The sequence below is a fragment of the Oculina patagonica genome, chromosome 2, assembly GCF_052425735.1.
Source record: "Oculina patagonica isolate OP01 chromosome 2, crgOcupat, whole genome shotgun sequence".
Lineage (NCBI taxonomy): Eukaryota > Metazoa > Cnidaria > Anthozoa > Scleractinia > Oculinidae > Oculina > Oculina patagonica.
In genome coordinates, this window is record NC_135759.1 from 25,873,450 (window position 1) to 25,891,399 (window position 17,950).

Here is a 17,950-nt window from a genome sequence, read left to right on the forward strand (position 1 = left end):
AGAGCACATTTTTGCAAGCGTGAGCTGGCAAAAAGCATCTGTGTAACGTATTAATTGACAAAAACATCAAGTATTATAATTAAGCCGACGGTCACGATACCAATATATGGCCAGCAAGTTCTTGTTATTTGTCATCCATGGATATGCGATCATTATGTATCCGTAGTCTGTCTCTTTTGCTAGTGGGCTGAAGAAAACTCGTTCGATCTCTTGCAAAGTACTGCACAACCACAATTGTTGAGCCTTAATAATATGATTTGTGGTAATTGTTGGATAACAACATTATTATCTCAGCTACTTTAAAATCTTGCGAGCTATCGTGTAATTTTAGCCAGTTAGGCCTAACGGCTCTGTCGGATAAGTGTCAGGCGAAATGTCTTGCAGGATAACTATTGTTAAATATTTTTGGTGACTGGTCAAGTTACTGACTTTGGAAAAACCGAATCAGCCTCATAATCAATTCCAATTTCTGTAAACTCTTCGAGTCAGGATAAATAATATCTCATGTCCGCAAAATTGCGGACCCCTCCCATTGTCGTTTGCCAATTGTCAATGGCAATGTTGAGGTCGAAACATGATTATGCACCGCAGTTACGATTTTTGATCATTTTTCAGTGGTTATTTAAAAACTTAGGCCTGATAGATCCACTGAGATTTCAGTGGCGACTTGATAAATAATGAATTTTACGCTGACGATACGGGGAGCTGGAAAATCGCTGGAACCCAATCCTTCGAGAACACAATCGGTTGCCAAAATAGATATCATTTTATCGCCGTGTTAACTTACTGCTATTAATTCTAATAGCTAAGGACGATATGCTAAAATTTCGTACTTCTGCAAGTTAAAGTGGGTATAGTCGGACTCATACAAGTTTAATTTAACTTTTATGAATTTTTACTACTTATGAAAGCATTGTTACTGTGTTATTTAGAGAAATTCTATAACTGGCCGGAATATTTTGGAATTCATTACAAACTTGTAAACGGTATCTATGTTTGCAATCATTTAAGCTGGTTTTCGCAATAACAGATTGTTGGTGATCGTTTTCATATTTATGAAAGTACCCCCAGCAATCCTCAGAGATCGCGATTGTTTTATCGCTTTATTTTAAAATAGGGCCAGGCTCGATATCTAAGCGATCAAATAGGGTCCCGTAGTTTTTATAACAATTTTTTTTAAATTTTGTAACGGTTTTCTTTCAATGCAATTATCAATCGCGGGAACAAGTGCCAGCTGATGGCGACTTCCCTCCTCCGAGAGGGGACTGAGCCCACGGTTTCCGTCCCAGAAGTTGCTAAGCAACATGACTTATTTTTACGCACGATTGCCGCGTTCGGAGTACTCATGATCATGAGCGCTTGCGCTAGCTTTTGATTGATTGAAATATCTCGGAAATTCTCCGAGTGCGTCAACGAAGACTTCATTCCCCGACTGTTATTTTAAGTAGGTTCTATGTTAAGCGTTCTAAGTTTCGAAATATTTTGACTTTTAATTTCTACTTTTTTAGCGCTGATGAAAATATCCAATATTGATAATAGCGCTAAGCCTATTTTATTTATATAACGTAGATTTCTTTTACATGACAGCTGTGTTTAATTAACGCGTTTGCTATACCTGAACAGTGCCTCCGTGCTTCCAAGAAATTAATATTCATAAACATATTTCTTAACCTTTCGTGAAATCAAATGTGATGGCATTACATTCAACATTCCAGAAAAAAAATTCAAGGGGGCATCGTCGCAACGTAAGAGCCTCTTTTTGTTGTGTTTGCTCTGCCGGAAGACATGTCAGGAGTAGTGACCAGTGTTGGCAGGGAGAAGGTACGCAATCGTAGTTGATCGAAAACACCTCTGTGTGTTTTGCAAATCTTCTGAAGTATCACCTTCGTTTCCTTTCTCCAATGTTCGCTGAAGGCAATAAACAGCCAAGGATGAATTGCAGCATTCGCGTGCGCCAACCAATACAGCAGTCCCGTGATAACAAAAGGAATGCTGTCGTATCTATCGACATAAAATACAGACATAATGTGACACACGTGTACAGGAAGCCAAAAGATTGCGAAAACAGCCACAGCTGTCATCAGCATCTTGATCACTCCTCGGAAGCTTCTTGTTCGCTTGGCATGCGCAAGCGATAGCTGATTAGCATTTCCTGGTGGCTTATGATTCCAAAGGAACTTTGCAATCAACGAATACAGGACACCCATGATGACAAGCGGGGCTGCATAGGTGATGGCAACTTTAACAATCATTTCCGCTTGATAAAGAGCAACAGATAGCTCCTCGTCGTCATGCCAATGAGGGAAGCATACGGCAACTTCACCGTCCTCGTCGTCTACTCTGTACTTGTAGAGTTCCCAACTGAATATCAAACTGGCAATCAGCCAAACGGCTATAATATACCGCGCCACGGACCTGGGTGATAGTGGCCTCTTGTTCTGACGAACCGTGCCGACAATCGCCAAATATCGGTCAGCTGCAATGATGGTCAGGGTCCAGATGGAAACGCAAATGGCGACGGTTAAAAAAAATGGAATTAACTTGCAAAGTATTTTTCCTGTTATCCCTGATATCCAGCAATCTCCACACAAGAAGATTGGCACCGTGAAGGCGGAGGCTGTTATCACATCTAGGAGATCAGCAACCGCTGTATTGACCAAAAGCCAACTAAAAGGGTTTTGGCGAATGCTCGGGCGTGTGCGCACAATATGAATGATAAGCAAATTGCCTGCGAATGAGACCAGGAAGATGATTGCGTAGGCACCGATGACGATTATCTTTGTGACGTCACTGACCTCGGCACCAATGGATGATGCAGATGAGTTGTTTGTCTCGTTCATTGCTTTCAGTGAAATAAAATCCTACAAAACACCAAAAAATTTTTTAAACATGTTACAAAAGATTCCCTGTTCCAATTTTGAGATTTAAACAACTGCTAGAATATAAACAGTCCATTTCCCCCCCGATAACATGGTGAGGGAACAGACATGCACGATCGCTATTCTACTATCTTGAATGGCAGGTTTCATAAAGGCGCGACGAATCAGCATGGTTGTTTGACGTCCCAACCGGAATAAAATAAAGGCACTCTTTACTGTTTATAAAATTTGACATTTCGCTTTCATCAAAGCAAATAAAGGGTTTTTGAGTTAAGTGTATGTTTATTATTGCAAGAAAACTATTGGCGGGAACTGATACGTCAGTTGAATAGTTGTGTTCCGGGCCATTCAGTGTCTTTTTATAATGCCATTGGCGATTAATGCTGTTACTTTATCTGTATGGCCGTATGCAAATGTGCATGCACCTTTTTTGAAAGACAATGTACACAAGGTTGTGACTAATCAAAATAAACAACCTTGGTTCGGTTTTCAAGTTTCACGGATCGCAATCAAGCGTTCGCCACCGATCATAATGGCAAGCAGCATAAATTTATATATTTTTTCCAATCAAGAAAAGCACACTTTAAACAGGTCTTACTAAGTAAGGTGGCATAGGTCGTCGAAGTACAAATAAATATCATATACAAACACTTAAGGATTCTCGCCCTTTATAGACCTGGAGGTTTCACCGAAACAAAAGAAAAAAATCAAAATAACAAAAATATAAAGCACAAAAAAAACAACAACAATAGAAGTATAAAAAAATTAAGCTTTTAAACTAAAATAAGCTATATGGGAACAAAAAGGGACATTTTAGTTAATTTTTGTAAAAAATAAACTAAAAAATACCGTCCAATTTTCACGAACCTCACCTTACCTCTCCTGTCGTTTGCAAAATTATTAGCTGTTTCTTTTAGAAAAGGACTTCGAACTAGTTAAAAATTTGATCCTACAATAGGTTAGATCACCCGTGCTTCTTTAAGAAACAAATTTCAAATAGCAATGTTCTGATGAAATGCTGTGCTAACACCTTGAGCTGCGACACCAGCAAGCGGAAGATAAAGTTATTACCGTTTTCAAATAGTGAATCTCGTGCCATATCACTTACATAACAGGATATACAAATCATTCAGTTAAATTATAAATGGCATGATTGATATCATAATGCAAAAATAAATATTGGTAGACAAAACTAATGTTCTTTAGGCGGATGCAATTTGTAGATAATATGTACATTCTGAGAAAACCAGAATTTTTAATTTATTCATATCCCATAGCTAAGGAGCTTTAAATTTGATTATTGTGTCTGTTTTCACAATTTTTAATAATTTTGACTTTTTAAGTCAGTTCAAAAATTGGAGTGAAAAAATAACACCAGAAATTGACACATGTCTAAGAGTGCCTTTTGTTTCTAAGTTGTTAATATTTAGAAAGAAAACCGCCGTAGATCTGCTTACCAGAGAATAATTATGTTATCGTCGGAAATATTAAGCATATTTCATATCCTGGTTGTTGAAAAAATCTCAAAGAAAGTCACGTTCAATTTTGGTGCTGATATTTATGCGAAAAAGACACTGCCTTCGGGAAACAAATGTACAAGGAGCCCTGACAATGTTCACAAAATGATTTTTTGACAATTCCGTTAGGCCTGTGACCGGGTTTAAGATGTGTTATAACTTCAAAACTTGCTTGTTTGTCAATAAACATGTTTATCAGTAACAAGCTTGGCTTCCATATTTTAATATCCATTGAGAAAATAGAGAAAATTCATGAAACTGTAACTGATATTTGTAAGGCAGATACATATCAATTTTAACAATACCTTTTGGACCTTTCTTTCTCAAAACAAATGTAAAAAGTTTTCATGTTAATAAAAATATTCAAAAAAAGATATACTTCCTTTTGGTAGTAGCTGATGTACAATACAAAAATACTCCTTTCTTTTTTAATACAATTTACTGTAATTACACTTCTTTATTCATGAATGTTTCTGACAACAACAACCTAGAGTATGAAAAGATATAATAATAATATAAGACGTACTAGTTCCTCTCTCAATTTTGCCTTGAATTGCGAAAGAAAAAAATGCATTAATTGTAATTAAATTGGTATTAGCAAGAAAGGATGAAGTACCTCGATCATTTTCTCTTGGTGTCAGTAACAATGTCGGTATGGGGCTTAAGATAAGGAAGCTGATAATTTGAATACAACCAGATACAAAAGAACTAAGCCTTTTTTTGCAATTATAACTTCATACAAATTGGTTTAAGACTAGTCATGGTAAAAGTGAAGTTTATGCGCTGCCTCATTCAGAGAGAAAACGATCGTACATGTCTGTCCCCACATGTATGGGGAGAATGGACTGTAACAGAGTTGTACTAAAATTGGACAGGGAATCTTTGTAACATGTTTAAAACATGAAGTTTGCCAGAGAAGCTACCTTCTCCACCACTCCCCACAGCAGTATTCACCACTATTTAGGGGTTGCTTCGATGTGAAAATAATTTGAACACGTCTGATAATTTCTCTAGCTCTTCCGCCGTCATGGATACTTCCGCCTGTCGACGGGGCATTTGTTACTTTTCTCGAGACAAGCTAGCATGACAAGTTTATGCTGCACTTTACAATATTCGGAACTTGTTACGCTGCAACGTCCTGTAATAGTTTTCTTAGAGAAGATTAAGAGAAAGCTTCTGGTATATTTTAGTCGAAAAACAAAATTTAATTGCTGGAAATGTCATTTTTTAATTATAGGCAGCACATCAGTTACAATCTAAACGTTAGCCACGGATTTCCTTGTTTTGTTGATACTGAAAATCTGATGAACAAAACTCGCAAAATAAGTTCTTTACTGACAAGAATTAATGCCAATCCGAGAAAAAAAAACAACTTTAAGGTGTATTATATAAATATAATTTATTTTTATCATTGGCTGTTGTGGTTAATAATTTTTTTTTTTTTTTTTTTTTTTTTTTTTTTTTTTCTTTTTTTTTTTTTTTTTTTTTTTTTTTTTTTTTTTTTTTTTTTTTTAAAAAAAAATTTGCGGATGCATTTTGTAAACAACATTTATATTTCCGCAATCTAATTGAACTTAAATTTGTTATTTATTAACTCCTGTACTTCCTTGACGACAATATCGAGTCGATTGTGACAGCTAAAAACTTCCTTGACAACAATATCAAGTCGATTGTGACAAGCTAAAAAGCTTTTTAAAATTGTTTGTTAATATTGTGCCGTATCTTGTTGATACGTATCGGAAGAAACAAATACACGCAGACAAGCTCCCAGCAAACCTCTTACAAAATCATGATAAAATATAGAAGCTTGAAATGGTTCATGGTCGTGGTGATACAAGATTCTGTTCCATGAATTTTCCGTTCCTTTTGGACGATTAGAAAACATTACCTATTAGTTTTGCGTTCGGATCATTTTGTTACTTTTAGCGTTTGAGTCTGATGTCTTCCTTGTTAAGATCAGAGATTATAGAACTGAGTTTATAGATTTTCATCCCACCCCTCTCTTCCGCGACAAAAAAGTAAAGAAGGAAAAACGCATTCGCTGTTCCGTAACAGTTGTGGTTAACTTAGGATTAAATATTATTCGAAGCATACCTCTAGATCTTGGTAGCCGTACGTGGGAGTTTTAAAGATGAAAGTCTTTTACGGTTGCATTATGTAGCCAATAGTTTTCATGTATCTGTCGACTTGAACCCGAAACTCAAAATCATTGCCTTTAAACGACCTTGACAGCTATTAATAGCCAGAATTTTCCAAGTGAATTTTGCACAGTTTATTCAGTTGTTCAATTTCCTCATTTTGCGGCACGTAGAGAAAATCGAACGTGAGTTATTTAAATCTCAGAAAGCGGAAGTATTATGAACTTCGCACGCGCGACTTGCATCTTTCTTAGCCTCTAAGCCATGGAATCTCCTTTTTGGTCCACGAAACATATGAGTGATCTGTGGTCGAACGTTTTGTAATTTGATGTCACTTACGCTTAAACATGCCCTGTTTTACTCCAAAAGACCTACAAGAAATCGAAAACCACTAACACACTTTCAAAACCTGACAGCAATAATTTTTATCTCCTGAAAATAGAAATACATAAATAAAAAATCAAAGTAACTTTGTTGATGATAAAAACCAATGATTTATACACCGTTCAACATTTGTTGACCGACAAATGTTGCAACTGCTGTTTGACAAATTTCGAACCGTGTATCATGTGATGTTGGAATATTCCATTCAACATGTTGGACATTGTTGAACGGAAAAGACCCTGGCTCTATTCTGTCCAACAAGCGTTCAACATCGATTTAACAAGCAGTTGCAACATTTGTTGCTCAAAAGTAGTTGAACCGTGTATCATTAATCTAAAAAACAGTTCTTTTGGGAATCAAATGCAAACGACTTCAGCTACACATAAAATATCAAAGAATACTAAAAAACGTTAACTCAGTGACAAGCAGGCGTGCCATAAGGTCTGTCGTGAATTGCATTATAGCTTCCTGTTTACTTTTGGAAACTTCCCGTCTCGTACCAAATTGGAGATCCTATAACTTATTAAAGCAAGATGTGCGAGTTTCGCTTTCAGATTAGTATAATATTCCGACAGGAGAACTAAGATGCAACTGAATAAAAATATTTAACGCACACACACTGATGAACAGAAGCCAAAATGTAATACAAAAAAGAAATTAAAGATGTCATAGTCTATTTTAGTGACTGATTAAAGATCCGCGAATTTTACTTTCCCCAGGGGGTAATTCGCTTTTGGATAAAAAAATTCGTTTCATTTTGATAAATAGGGAATCTATCTATTTGAAATCATAAGCATTTCTTTGAATGAAATGAAATATTTCTTAGTGCATGTCCTTGCGTTAGACAATGGGAATTACTTGAACTTCCTCAGAAATCTCGAAGCTTTTAAATTGCTTCTTCTTCTTCCAAAAATTGTTTATTCAGTTGTTGATATCAGGGCAAACTTAAAGCGAAAGTGTCACTGATGAAAGCAGCTTTCCCGACTATTGTTTAAGTGTCATGGATAAGTAAAAATAATGTCAACAATCATAACACCGTCCTCTTGTGAGAGCGTTCTCTTTTGCTACTATGGCTGTTTTCGAAGTTGGAAGCCATTTTGGATTTCTAGAGGCAACAGGCGAGCGAAATATCCTCGCTGTTCTTTGAGGGGTCTGAAGGGGTAAAATGGGACCTGGGATGTGGGCAAATTCTCACTGGGAAAACGGGATTTGGGTCACTGGGACTGGGAATTACAACCAAAAACTTGGCAACAACAACAACAATTGGGATTGGGCAAAATTTAGGCTGGGAAATGGGATTTTATACCCCCCTCTTTACAAGCAAGCTATCGGCTTAAATATGTTCTTCTGCTAGGATGAGTCCACATAAACTGAGTTTACGCACAGAAAATAATACCGTTGTTGTTCTCTTCAAATGAATTCAGTGTATTCAGTATAGAAGCCGAATTAACAAATTAATTTAAATTTCCTACTGAAACAGGATAGCCTGATATCAAAAATTGTCCGTTAAACCTATCTCCGTTGAACCTGAAAAGAAAATTTCTAAAATTGCAAATAACTGCAAATAATCATCACACAGTTTGTAAATTCCCTTAACATTCCCGCAACATTTGTCTTTTAAATTAATTCATTTTTTTCTGTATTTTCTGCTCTTTTTTTTCTTTATGCAAAACTTTACGGAAAAAAAAAAAAAATACAAAAAAATCACACAATTTGCGTGCAAATAAGGGAATAAAATGACTTTTTGAGGGAATATTGTTTATTTGCGCCCGCGTTGTGACACTACAAGGGAGCAAATAAACAATATTCCCGAAAAAAGTCATTTTATTATCATTATTATCAATAAACAAGGCCAAATAACATCCAGATAGGTAACACATTCAGTTTAATGAAGTAAGCATCATGATTTTCAATTCAAATAACACGTACAAGTACTTCGTCGCAATGAAAATTATACACGATGCTGCGCTATTGAGGCTTATGTAGTTGTAGTATAAAAAAGACTAGCTTCAGTGTGTCTGAAAATAATGAGCAATGGGTTGATTCATGGATAATAATACTTTACAAACTTACATTTTCCGATTGAACGTCCGCGTAAAATTCCTGCAACTGCTTTAGCTATTAAAATTAGCTCGACCGGAGATACACAATTCAAGTGAACAATGTTTCATTTCTCGCAAGACAACAAGGAGTTGCTTTCTTTGTCTCTTCGCCTTGTGCATTTGCTTCTAAATCCGATTTTTTGGCTGTATTTTGTTCCATTTACAACAACAAATAGACTTTGAATTTTCCTACCGAACACAATTCGCTTGTCGAAAAACTGTTCGAGACTCTTGCTGTACGCGTACACACCTGAATGGTTTTCCCGCGTCAGCGACGCTGATTGGTTAAAGTTAATCGGATGATGAACTAAGAACCAATCAGCTGCAGGGCCGTTAATGCATTAACAGCTCGCTAGGAGTCATTTGCGGCCCGTAAAGCGCGTGTTTTCAATAGGGCGGTTTTCAATTTGGCCGCGTTCGGAGGTTGAAGCGGAATATTTTCACTTTAAATATTCATTATTCCCCGCCCATTTTTCACAAGTATTCGTTATTCCTTGCCTATTTTGAGATCAATATTCATTATTCTTTTAAAGAGGTTGATGTTCCCAGCTATACAATTTTCAGACCCACAAAACGAGAGCGGTCAAATATTCTATTCCAATTCACAAGTTGTGCACAGGACACTGCCATTGTTCTGCTGCTATCCTTCTGGAAGGTGTTAGTTCATCACTTATTACATGCTTTTTTAATGGTGCCCTCTAGTTACACCTTCAATGGCCTTGATTAAAGTGTAAGACGCATGTGGCTTCTTTATTTGCTGACTACCAAAATATTACCCCCTTAAAAAATAAGCCAAGCGACATGTTTCAGTGAAAAGCTTTATTAAACAAACAATGACGACAATGCGGTCCAACCAATGAGTCTATATAATCTGGAAAACAATGAAGTGTTGCACGATGTTTATAACAAGTTCTTTTGTAGGCCATTGTACAAACTTGTTCGAAAACGCGTTTATCTCCTTAACATCATCACTCGTGCAATCAAGTCGAAATTAGTGCACCTAACAGAAATACATAATATCACACCCGCTTTAAGCGAAGCATAGTCTTTTGAAGCATGTACAAAGACAACAACTGTACGTAACCATAACGACTTGTCTATAAGAGTTACTTCTAAACCAAGACGGATAAAAGATAAATGTAGTGTTTGCCTTCAGGAATAACAGGAACGGTACAAGTGCCCACAAGTACGTCAACGGGCCACATAATTTAAAAAAAGCATTCTGTTGCCAATCTGAGTATTATTCCTATATCATGACACATTTTACATTGAGCACCGCTTTATGCGTTATCTATTTTCAGCTGTAGCTGTTAGATCAGCTTTGTGATTTTTCAAAAAAGTTCGACATCACCGTAATCTAATACGGGTTGCTGTTCTCCCTGTTCGTGTACGACAAGAAACCCTGGATGGTCCTCCCGGCTGTTCGTCGTCTCATCTGAAGCCTCATCCTCGGAGTCAATGTCACTGTCTACGCCTTCTTTGAGTATCCGCTCAATTCTTAAAACTTCTTGCTGCGAAATTGTGTACAGTTTTTCATTTGGCAGACCCTCATTGACTACTTAACAACTTCGACGCGGTCAATAACTGAATACGGCGAATTTCGACAATCTGAATATGACTCTTTAAAGGTGTATTTGTCTCCCGTTTCACAGTTGTCGAGCCATGTTATGCTCATACAGTCGTCAACGAAATCTATCCCGTCATTGCTCCCTTTCTTGATCAGCAAATCTTTCATAAGAACGGCAAGGAAAAATCCCCATTCCTCTTTTTTTCTACCGTGTTTCACTGCAATGGTCTCATTTTGTTTGAACGAGATGTCGCCCTGAATAACTCGATTATCCTGGGAATAGGTTGACGAATCAGCATGACCTGCGGCCAAGTCTTCTGTGAGGACATCACAACTCGAATCTTGGCGCTGCTGTAAAGAGAATGAAATAGGATAAGGTAGCTGGCCGGTTTCTTCTTTACTCTTGTCTCTTACGGTATGCTGGCAAACGCTTCGTCCAAATGAAATGGCAAATTCACGTAAAGTTTTCTTCTTTTCAAGAGATAAATTTTGCAGATCACTTTGTACTGCCTGTGGAATGGGCAGAGGAGTGTTAAGCACTTTGTTAGGATAATAACTCTTGGGGCCAGTGAAATATTGAAAATCACCACTGTGCATTCTCTTTTCCAGCTCTCTTATACAGGCGGCACGCCGGATTCCGTATTCGAGCTGCGTTGGCATCGAGTCCTGTTGCCGCATTAAGGAGAAAAAATTCCCAACGATTAAAGTGGTAAGTGCGGAAAACAGAATCTGGTTGACGAGGTCTTCTCCCCCTAATTCTGTAAGAAGATTTTTTAATTTCCCAAGGCTATGAATCAGTTGAAATGACCTTCTTGTACAATGAGGTATTATTTGGTCGGGACCTTGAGTAGCTGTACGGCCCGTTCGCTCACGTGTTTCCTCTCCCCAGGTCAAAAGAAAAGCAACAACATTGTCAATGATCGATATTCCTTGATCAAAGTAAAATCTTGGTGGGCCACGGGGGGTAGTTCAGCGTACTTATAAAAGACATCTGACAGCTTCTTGAAAGGTTTCCCGTTCGTTATCATCCGAATGGCCTTATTTCCACTGTCGCAAACGAAAAGTGTCCTGCCAAACGTTTCCAAGCCATGAGGTGAGTGTGACGTTGCTGAGCTCACTACTCCATCCATGTCTCCAGTTTCATTCGAACTACCGGCCACTAGTAGGTATCTCGGGACATGCTCAATGTCAGATTCTCATATGATTGCTAGAGTTTGATACGTAAAGGCAACAATATAGGAAGCAAAGTCCAGAAGGAGAGACCATTAATTCAGAAGCAACAGAAGACAGTAACGTTCCATTCCTCGAGTCAATAACGAGAATATTCGGATTACTTGTCAAGTTACTTGCAACATACAACTTATTTTCCTGGAAGGCTAATGCTACAGGCAGAATGTTGGTAGGCGTGTCCTTAGGTGGGTACACAAGATGCAGTCAATTTACGGGAAAATATAGACAACTGGATGGAAAATTAAAAACGTAACTAAACGCTTTCTAGCCAAGCTACATCTTTCAAACTTGGTGAATAAAAACGTTTGCCTAGCATTTTAACTTTACAATTCATAATTTGTCCAGAATTCAATTATTGAAAAAAATATTGCCGTCGGATTTCCATACACACACACACACTATAATTTCTCACTGCGTTGCCTACCTGTCAAGATGGCGTAGAAAACCGTGATAAGGCCAATTAAAACATTTTTTTCGTGGTGTTCTGTTTTCCAACGTGGAATCTGTGAGCTTCAATGTGAGCTAACAAACGGATAAAAATGTTTAGATTCGTTAGTTAGCAGAGTTGAAGGGCCAAAAGTTTTCAAGTTCGATTCAAGTCTACTTTGAGATCGACTTTGAGGCTTGTGAACTATCATTGTTCATTCAATTGCAGAAAAATAGTATGTTATCCTTTTCACCTTTCACTGTGACTTCTTGTCTGTAGCGTTATTTGGTTTCGCTGGCAGACTGAAGTCAACATGAGTTTCGGATGAGTTTATTAGCGGTCAAATGGCGAAGATGCATGGATCTACTTGGATTTTAAACACATCACTTAAAAATCGATTAGAAAAGAACTGTCGATTTTTATTGTTGTTGTCGTCGTTGTTGTAAGCTTATGGTTTGGAAATCTGTTCAAGTTTAAAAGCTTTACTTACCTGTCTTTCCTGTGCTTTCCCATCTTTACAAATCCGAACAGTTCTTAGACCGTAACCAAAGCGTCGAAATTTAAAGCGGTCAACTAAAGCATGTGCTTTGAAAGTGACGTCACAAAAATAATATCTCCCTTGGGGAGTAGTCCGCGTGGCAAATTTTGTAAGCTTAACATGAGGCAGAGCGCCTGCCGAATATCGAAAATATAGAACACCTGCGATTCTTATTTGGAGACAGAGAGGGTGAGGAGAACTTATTTTCTCTTTGCAAGTATTCAATATTCTTGATTAAAAAACTGAGTATTCAATATTCCTTACAATTTTGAGCCACTATTCAATATTCCTTTACAATTTTAAGCCAGTATTCAATATTCATTATTCCGCTTCAACCCCCGAGCCGTGTGTATTGATAATAATTCGTGTTGTCGACACAATGACTGAATATCAACAGGTTTCAAAACACAGAAAACAAAAAAACTCGTCTAGACGAGAACGTTTTTCAATTAGAACACGATACGTCTGGTTGAAATATAAGCGTTATTATTATTATCAATAAACGCGGCCAAGTATGAGACTGCCTTCACCAAAACACGCGTAAGTGCCGGGAAATTTTGAATTTGACGGGCTGCAAACGCATTTACGGCCCTGCTTCTGATTGGTTCACGGTTTATTATTCTATGAATACAAACCAATCAGGTTACGTTTATTGACGCGGGAAAACTGTTAAGGTACGTACAGCAAGCTCTGAAGTAGAATGGTATAAAATTTTAAATACGACGAAGTACTTGTATTATTAAAGGTGTTATGCTTAGTTATAGACCCTTTGCATAAATGGCGTCTTTCATTTGGTTTTGATAATTCTTCTTCCGGATCATCTAGTAACAACTTGTACTGCAGCAATATCGTTCTTGCGTGAAATAAAATGTCGGTAATTTTTGTGTTTTTTTGCTGTTATGTCAATTTGGGTATTATTTTAATTACGGGAACACATCATTCAAAATGTTTCTTTCTATTCCACTACATATGCTACACTATTTTGTGCTGTACTATAAGCATCGCCAAGATTATGTCATTCGCCCCTGAAAATTCTGTAGAGATGCCAATATCATATGTCAAAACATTTCTGCATTGGGAACGTTCTTCTTGTCCTTCTTCGTCGAACACAAAAACCCGGAAGAAATTGTTGATATTGGTTCTGTCGTATTTGAGTTCCTTTCTATGGCCTCAGGCGCTTTAAGCGATCTAAATCCGGATTTTGCGTTCGAAAATTAGATTTTCCCTTTCTATTTATAGACAAACCAATCTTAAGATTGTAGCCTAAACAATCCACTTCTGATGGTGGATCGTTCAGATCGGTAACTAAAGCTGGTTTAAGGGGCGAATCCAGGAATTCTTGATTGGAGGGAACTTTGATTCAGAAAACACTGTTGAAATTTTTGCGCCAAATTACTTCTCTTAAGAATACACTCGTGAGATCATACTGTGAAAATGACATACGTGGGAGAGAGTTGTGCAGGCCTGTCAATCTGACTTCTTTTTTATCACTGTCGATGCACGAAGGGCGGATTATAGTCAGTTCAGCCCCTCGTCGTTGTGGCTCGATCTGTTTTTTAGATTTTCGTTCCAGCTAACAGAAAATGTCAGACAATTTGAATTGACTCGATTTGAAAGTGGATTGGTTTAAAGGAACGCTACAGTGAATGATTATATTCTCTGAAGTTTCTCTGCAACACCATAGATCCTGAAAGGTCTGACAAACTGCTTTCATTCTGTAACGTTATTCATAACATTCGCTTATTTCCTATCTATTATCGTGTGTTTTACACATCGCGACAAGATTCATTACTTGCGTCTATGTGACAAAACACTACAGATATAGCAAGTCTAGAGATAATAATAAATAATAATAAAATATTTATATAGCGCCAATATCCTAAAAGTTCAAAAGAGAAATATGTTTACATCCCGATCATCAGTTTACATCCCGATTGAAGCAGACTTCTAACTCAATATACATAAAATTATTTCCTTTCGTTGTTTTATGCTGGCGATAAGAACTAAGACAAAGTTTGGTTCAATATTTTGATGACCAATTTGTTTGTCAGCATGATATTATGTCCTAATATGTATCTTTTGTTATTTTAGTCCCACCTTATTTTGTATATATTTTAGATTCATTTTTATTCCATTTTTATCCATCGACGGCTGAAACCCGACAACCGATAGCTCGATTTCCTTTAATAATATTTGAGCCAGAGAACGTTTACATGTAAATACATTATAAATATGTTTCTAATATTAGATGACAGCGTGTTCCATAATGTTGGGGACCGGCGCCGAAAACGATCTTACGTACGTTGTTAAAGAAGGAGAAGCCACGAGCCAAGCGACCCACACTGCCGGAGCTTATCCCGGTTTCCGTAGCATTAAGCGGCTAGGAATATTTCTATTTCCCCCTGAATGGGATGCTAGTCCATTGCAGGGTCCCCCCAGCATTATGTCGCCGGTACCCATTTATACACCTGGGTGGAGAGAGGCTAGAGGCACTATGAGAGTAAAGTGTCTTGCCCAAGAACACAACACAAGTGACCCCGGCTGGGGCTCGAACTCGGACCGCTCGATCCGGATTACGGCGCACTAACCATTAGGCCACCGTGTCTCCCACACGTTGTTAAAGAACATAACATAACAATGGTACATTTTTATCAGAAAGCTAAGTAACCCTTGAACTAGAATTCAATGCGCAGTGTCTGTTTGAGCTTGGGTGGGGGTAATACTGATGCATTTTCGGATGCATTTGACAAATTCTTTAAGTAAATATTCACAGTACGAGTGGTGCCGGGTTTCATATAGATATAAATTTTCTTCAAGAGCTAACACTTCATACTTCGGAATACTTCATTCGTACTTAGACAAGTATAAATGAAGCTATAACCAAATACTATATCCCTACCTCAAAGTTTCTCTCTTTCTTTGCAGTGAGAGCCTTCCTGCTACACTGACTTATTTATTCTCAATGTGATACGAAACGAAACAGGCCATGCCAATTTATAAACTGGTGACGTATCTGCCATTGTAATATTAATCATGATTAGGTGCATTTCTGCTGTTAAACTATGACAAAAGAACTTGATGACGATCAAATTTTAAGGATAACTTCAAAAGAATTGTGTTCCTGTTTCCCCATTTAGAACAAGAGATTTTAAAAATACTTTTGAAACGTAAGAGAACGGCTTAAAGCAAATTTGCGCTAACTAAGAAAACTGAAAACACAGAAAAATAACGATTTCTATTTGAGATATTTTGGGACCATTCCTATGGTCAAAACTAAGCAAAGACCAGAAAAACTCGCCGACTGTGGCTACCTTCAGAACAAAAATTAGAAAACTCAATCTATCGGACTAAGTAGAGAACAATAGTAGTTGCTGCAAGCTCTGTAGCGCTTAGAAGATATTGTAAAAAATTTTAGTTTTTAGTTAAGTATTTTAAATAATTTTAGGCTTAGTATTACTAATAGTTTATAATTTTAATTGAAGTCCCCAATTAGCCCATAAGGGCTAAATACACAGACACTGAAATAAAGTTTTTACTTAATTATTAAACTGAAAACAACGAAAACGCAACCTATACGAAGCAAACGGAACTTAAACATCGCCACCTTAAAAAACCAGCACTCATTAAGGTTATTGTCCAAGCGTGAGCTCGAGATGGCTGGATATTGGCACAGTTCTTTTGTGCGTGTTTATGGACCGAGACAAAGTTGAGGGCCATAAACATGGCAAAAAAAGACCGAGGCCAATATCCCGTCATCTTGACCGAACAAGCTTGACCGAACAAGGACTTACTATATGACACGATCGAAGGACGCCACAGATAGTATATAATTTGTTTTTCGAATAAAGGCACTGAATAGGAAGCCAGTTACATGCAACATTGATGACACGTACTACTTTATCCCGATTGGGCCAGCTTCGAATCAGGTTTCATCGAATACGCCGAACATTACGCGGTATACACGACGTCTACCGATCCGTATTCAGATGAATTCGTGCCCGAATATTTGGATTTTATTTAAGTCTTAATTTTTGGTAAGCAGTCCGGGTTCGAGAGCCAGCTAGGGTCCTTGGCAAGACATTTTGCTTTCACAGTGCATTTTCCCAAACGCTTACAAAGGAACACTTGTGCCTATAAGGGCAAGCTGACAAACGGCTTGGTGGTTGATGTAGGGGGGTTAACGTACCTGACTTCTGTTGCATCCAGTACCACCTTGACGTAGGCGCAATACCCATACTACTCGCTTCGTTTTACGAAAACCGGCCGGTAAATACTGGCCACGAACGGTCCGAATGCAGAATTTATCTTTACCTTACATATCTCACATCTTACAGATGTAAATTCATTGCGTCCGGTTTGAAACTTTTTATGACAGCTTGCAATAAATCGTTTTAATTTTGGTTGACCAACTTAAGTTGTTTTCTCTGCCAAGTTAAACTAAACCGTTTATTCAGCTGCAGTGAAGATTTGGCATAACTTATTCCACATACTGTGACAATTAAAAAGACAAACCAAAAAGCCTTAAAAATTATTTTCCATGGGAGAAATCATTTTATATTTATACTTTTTGCTAGAAAATGCTTTTTTCGGTTATAGTGTAATGTGTTTGTTGCCATGCAGTTTATGCATCAATAATTAAACCTTGTCAAATGTCACATTTGTTTGTACGCGGTTATGAGTGTGGGGAAAAATTGCTTTTTTTCCTCTGCAGTTAGTTACGAATTTTCCCGAGATGAAAATAGTCATACTACCCGAGCTATTAGTTTCCAAACCACTGACAATTCATGTATCATGACTGTAAGCATTAGCAACTCAAGTCTCTTTTAGAGAATGACTCATCAGAACGGCTTTTTAATTATATTTCTTTCAGCTCCATAACAGGAAACAACTTGGAGCTGTGTTGCTACAACCGGCTTAGCTGATATATTATGTCGGATTGCCATTACAACTCTCCGATACTTGTCAGTATGATGGCATGGGGCGGAGAAAGTGCGATCCGGAGTTACCTGGCACTGTTTCCGGATGGCCGCTGTGGCCCTCACGAAAGTCGTATTTGTTTGGGTACGATTATGAGATTGGGGAAAATGTCCTTTTTTCTCTCTGCAGTTACGATTTTTTTCGGGATGAAAATGATCATACTACTCCTTTAATTACTATTAGATTCCGAA

The 17,950-nt window shown here is 37.6% G+C and overlaps 3 protein-coding genes across 6 annotated transcripts in view; all 3 read right to left on the reverse strand.

The window, feature by feature from the left end:
* The window catches only part of LOC144643794 (uncharacterized), a 128,706-nt gene extending 117,931 nt beyond the window's left edge, over positions 1-10,775 (reverse strand). Inside the window, exon 1 of the mRNA XM_078503145.1 lies at positions 10,764-10,775. The gene's annotated coding sequence lies outside the window, so the exon portion shown is untranslated. The remainder of the gene's footprint in view (positions 1-10,763) is intronic.
* On the reverse strand, positions 35-17,054 carry LOC144643789 (galanin receptor type 1-like). 4 transcript variants are annotated; one of them, XM_078503135.1, is made up of 2 exons: positions 16,969-17,054; positions 35-2,861 (listed from the first exon to the last, which is right to left on the reverse strand). In XM_078503135.1, the coding sequence occupies exon 2, from the start codon at positions 2,838-2,840 to the stop codon at positions 1,725-1,727; it is 1,116 nt and encodes a 371-aa protein (XP_078359261.1). In that variant the 5' UTR covers positions 2,841-2,861; positions 16,969-17,054; the 3' UTR covers positions 35-1,724. The 4 variants fall into 4 exon arrangements, with proteins under 4 accessions (XP_078359261.1, XP_078359259.1, XP_078359258.1 ...); XM_078503133.1 differs by lacking the exon at positions 16,969-17,054 and adding an exon at positions 15,682-15,791; XM_078503132.1 differs by lacking the exon at positions 16,969-17,054 and adding an exon at positions 6,491-6,659.
* LOC144642244 (uncharacterized) lies at positions 10,803-17,017 on the reverse strand. Its single transcript, XM_078501225.1, has 4 exons — positions 16,969-17,017; positions 12,735-12,916; positions 12,242-12,339; positions 10,803-10,938 (listed from the first exon to the last, which is right to left on the reverse strand). Exons 1-4 carry the CDS (start codon positions 17,015-17,017, stop codon positions 10,803-10,805), a joined length of 465 nt encoding a protein of 154 aa, XP_078357351.1.
* Positions 17,055-17,950: the final 896 nt, after the last annotated feature.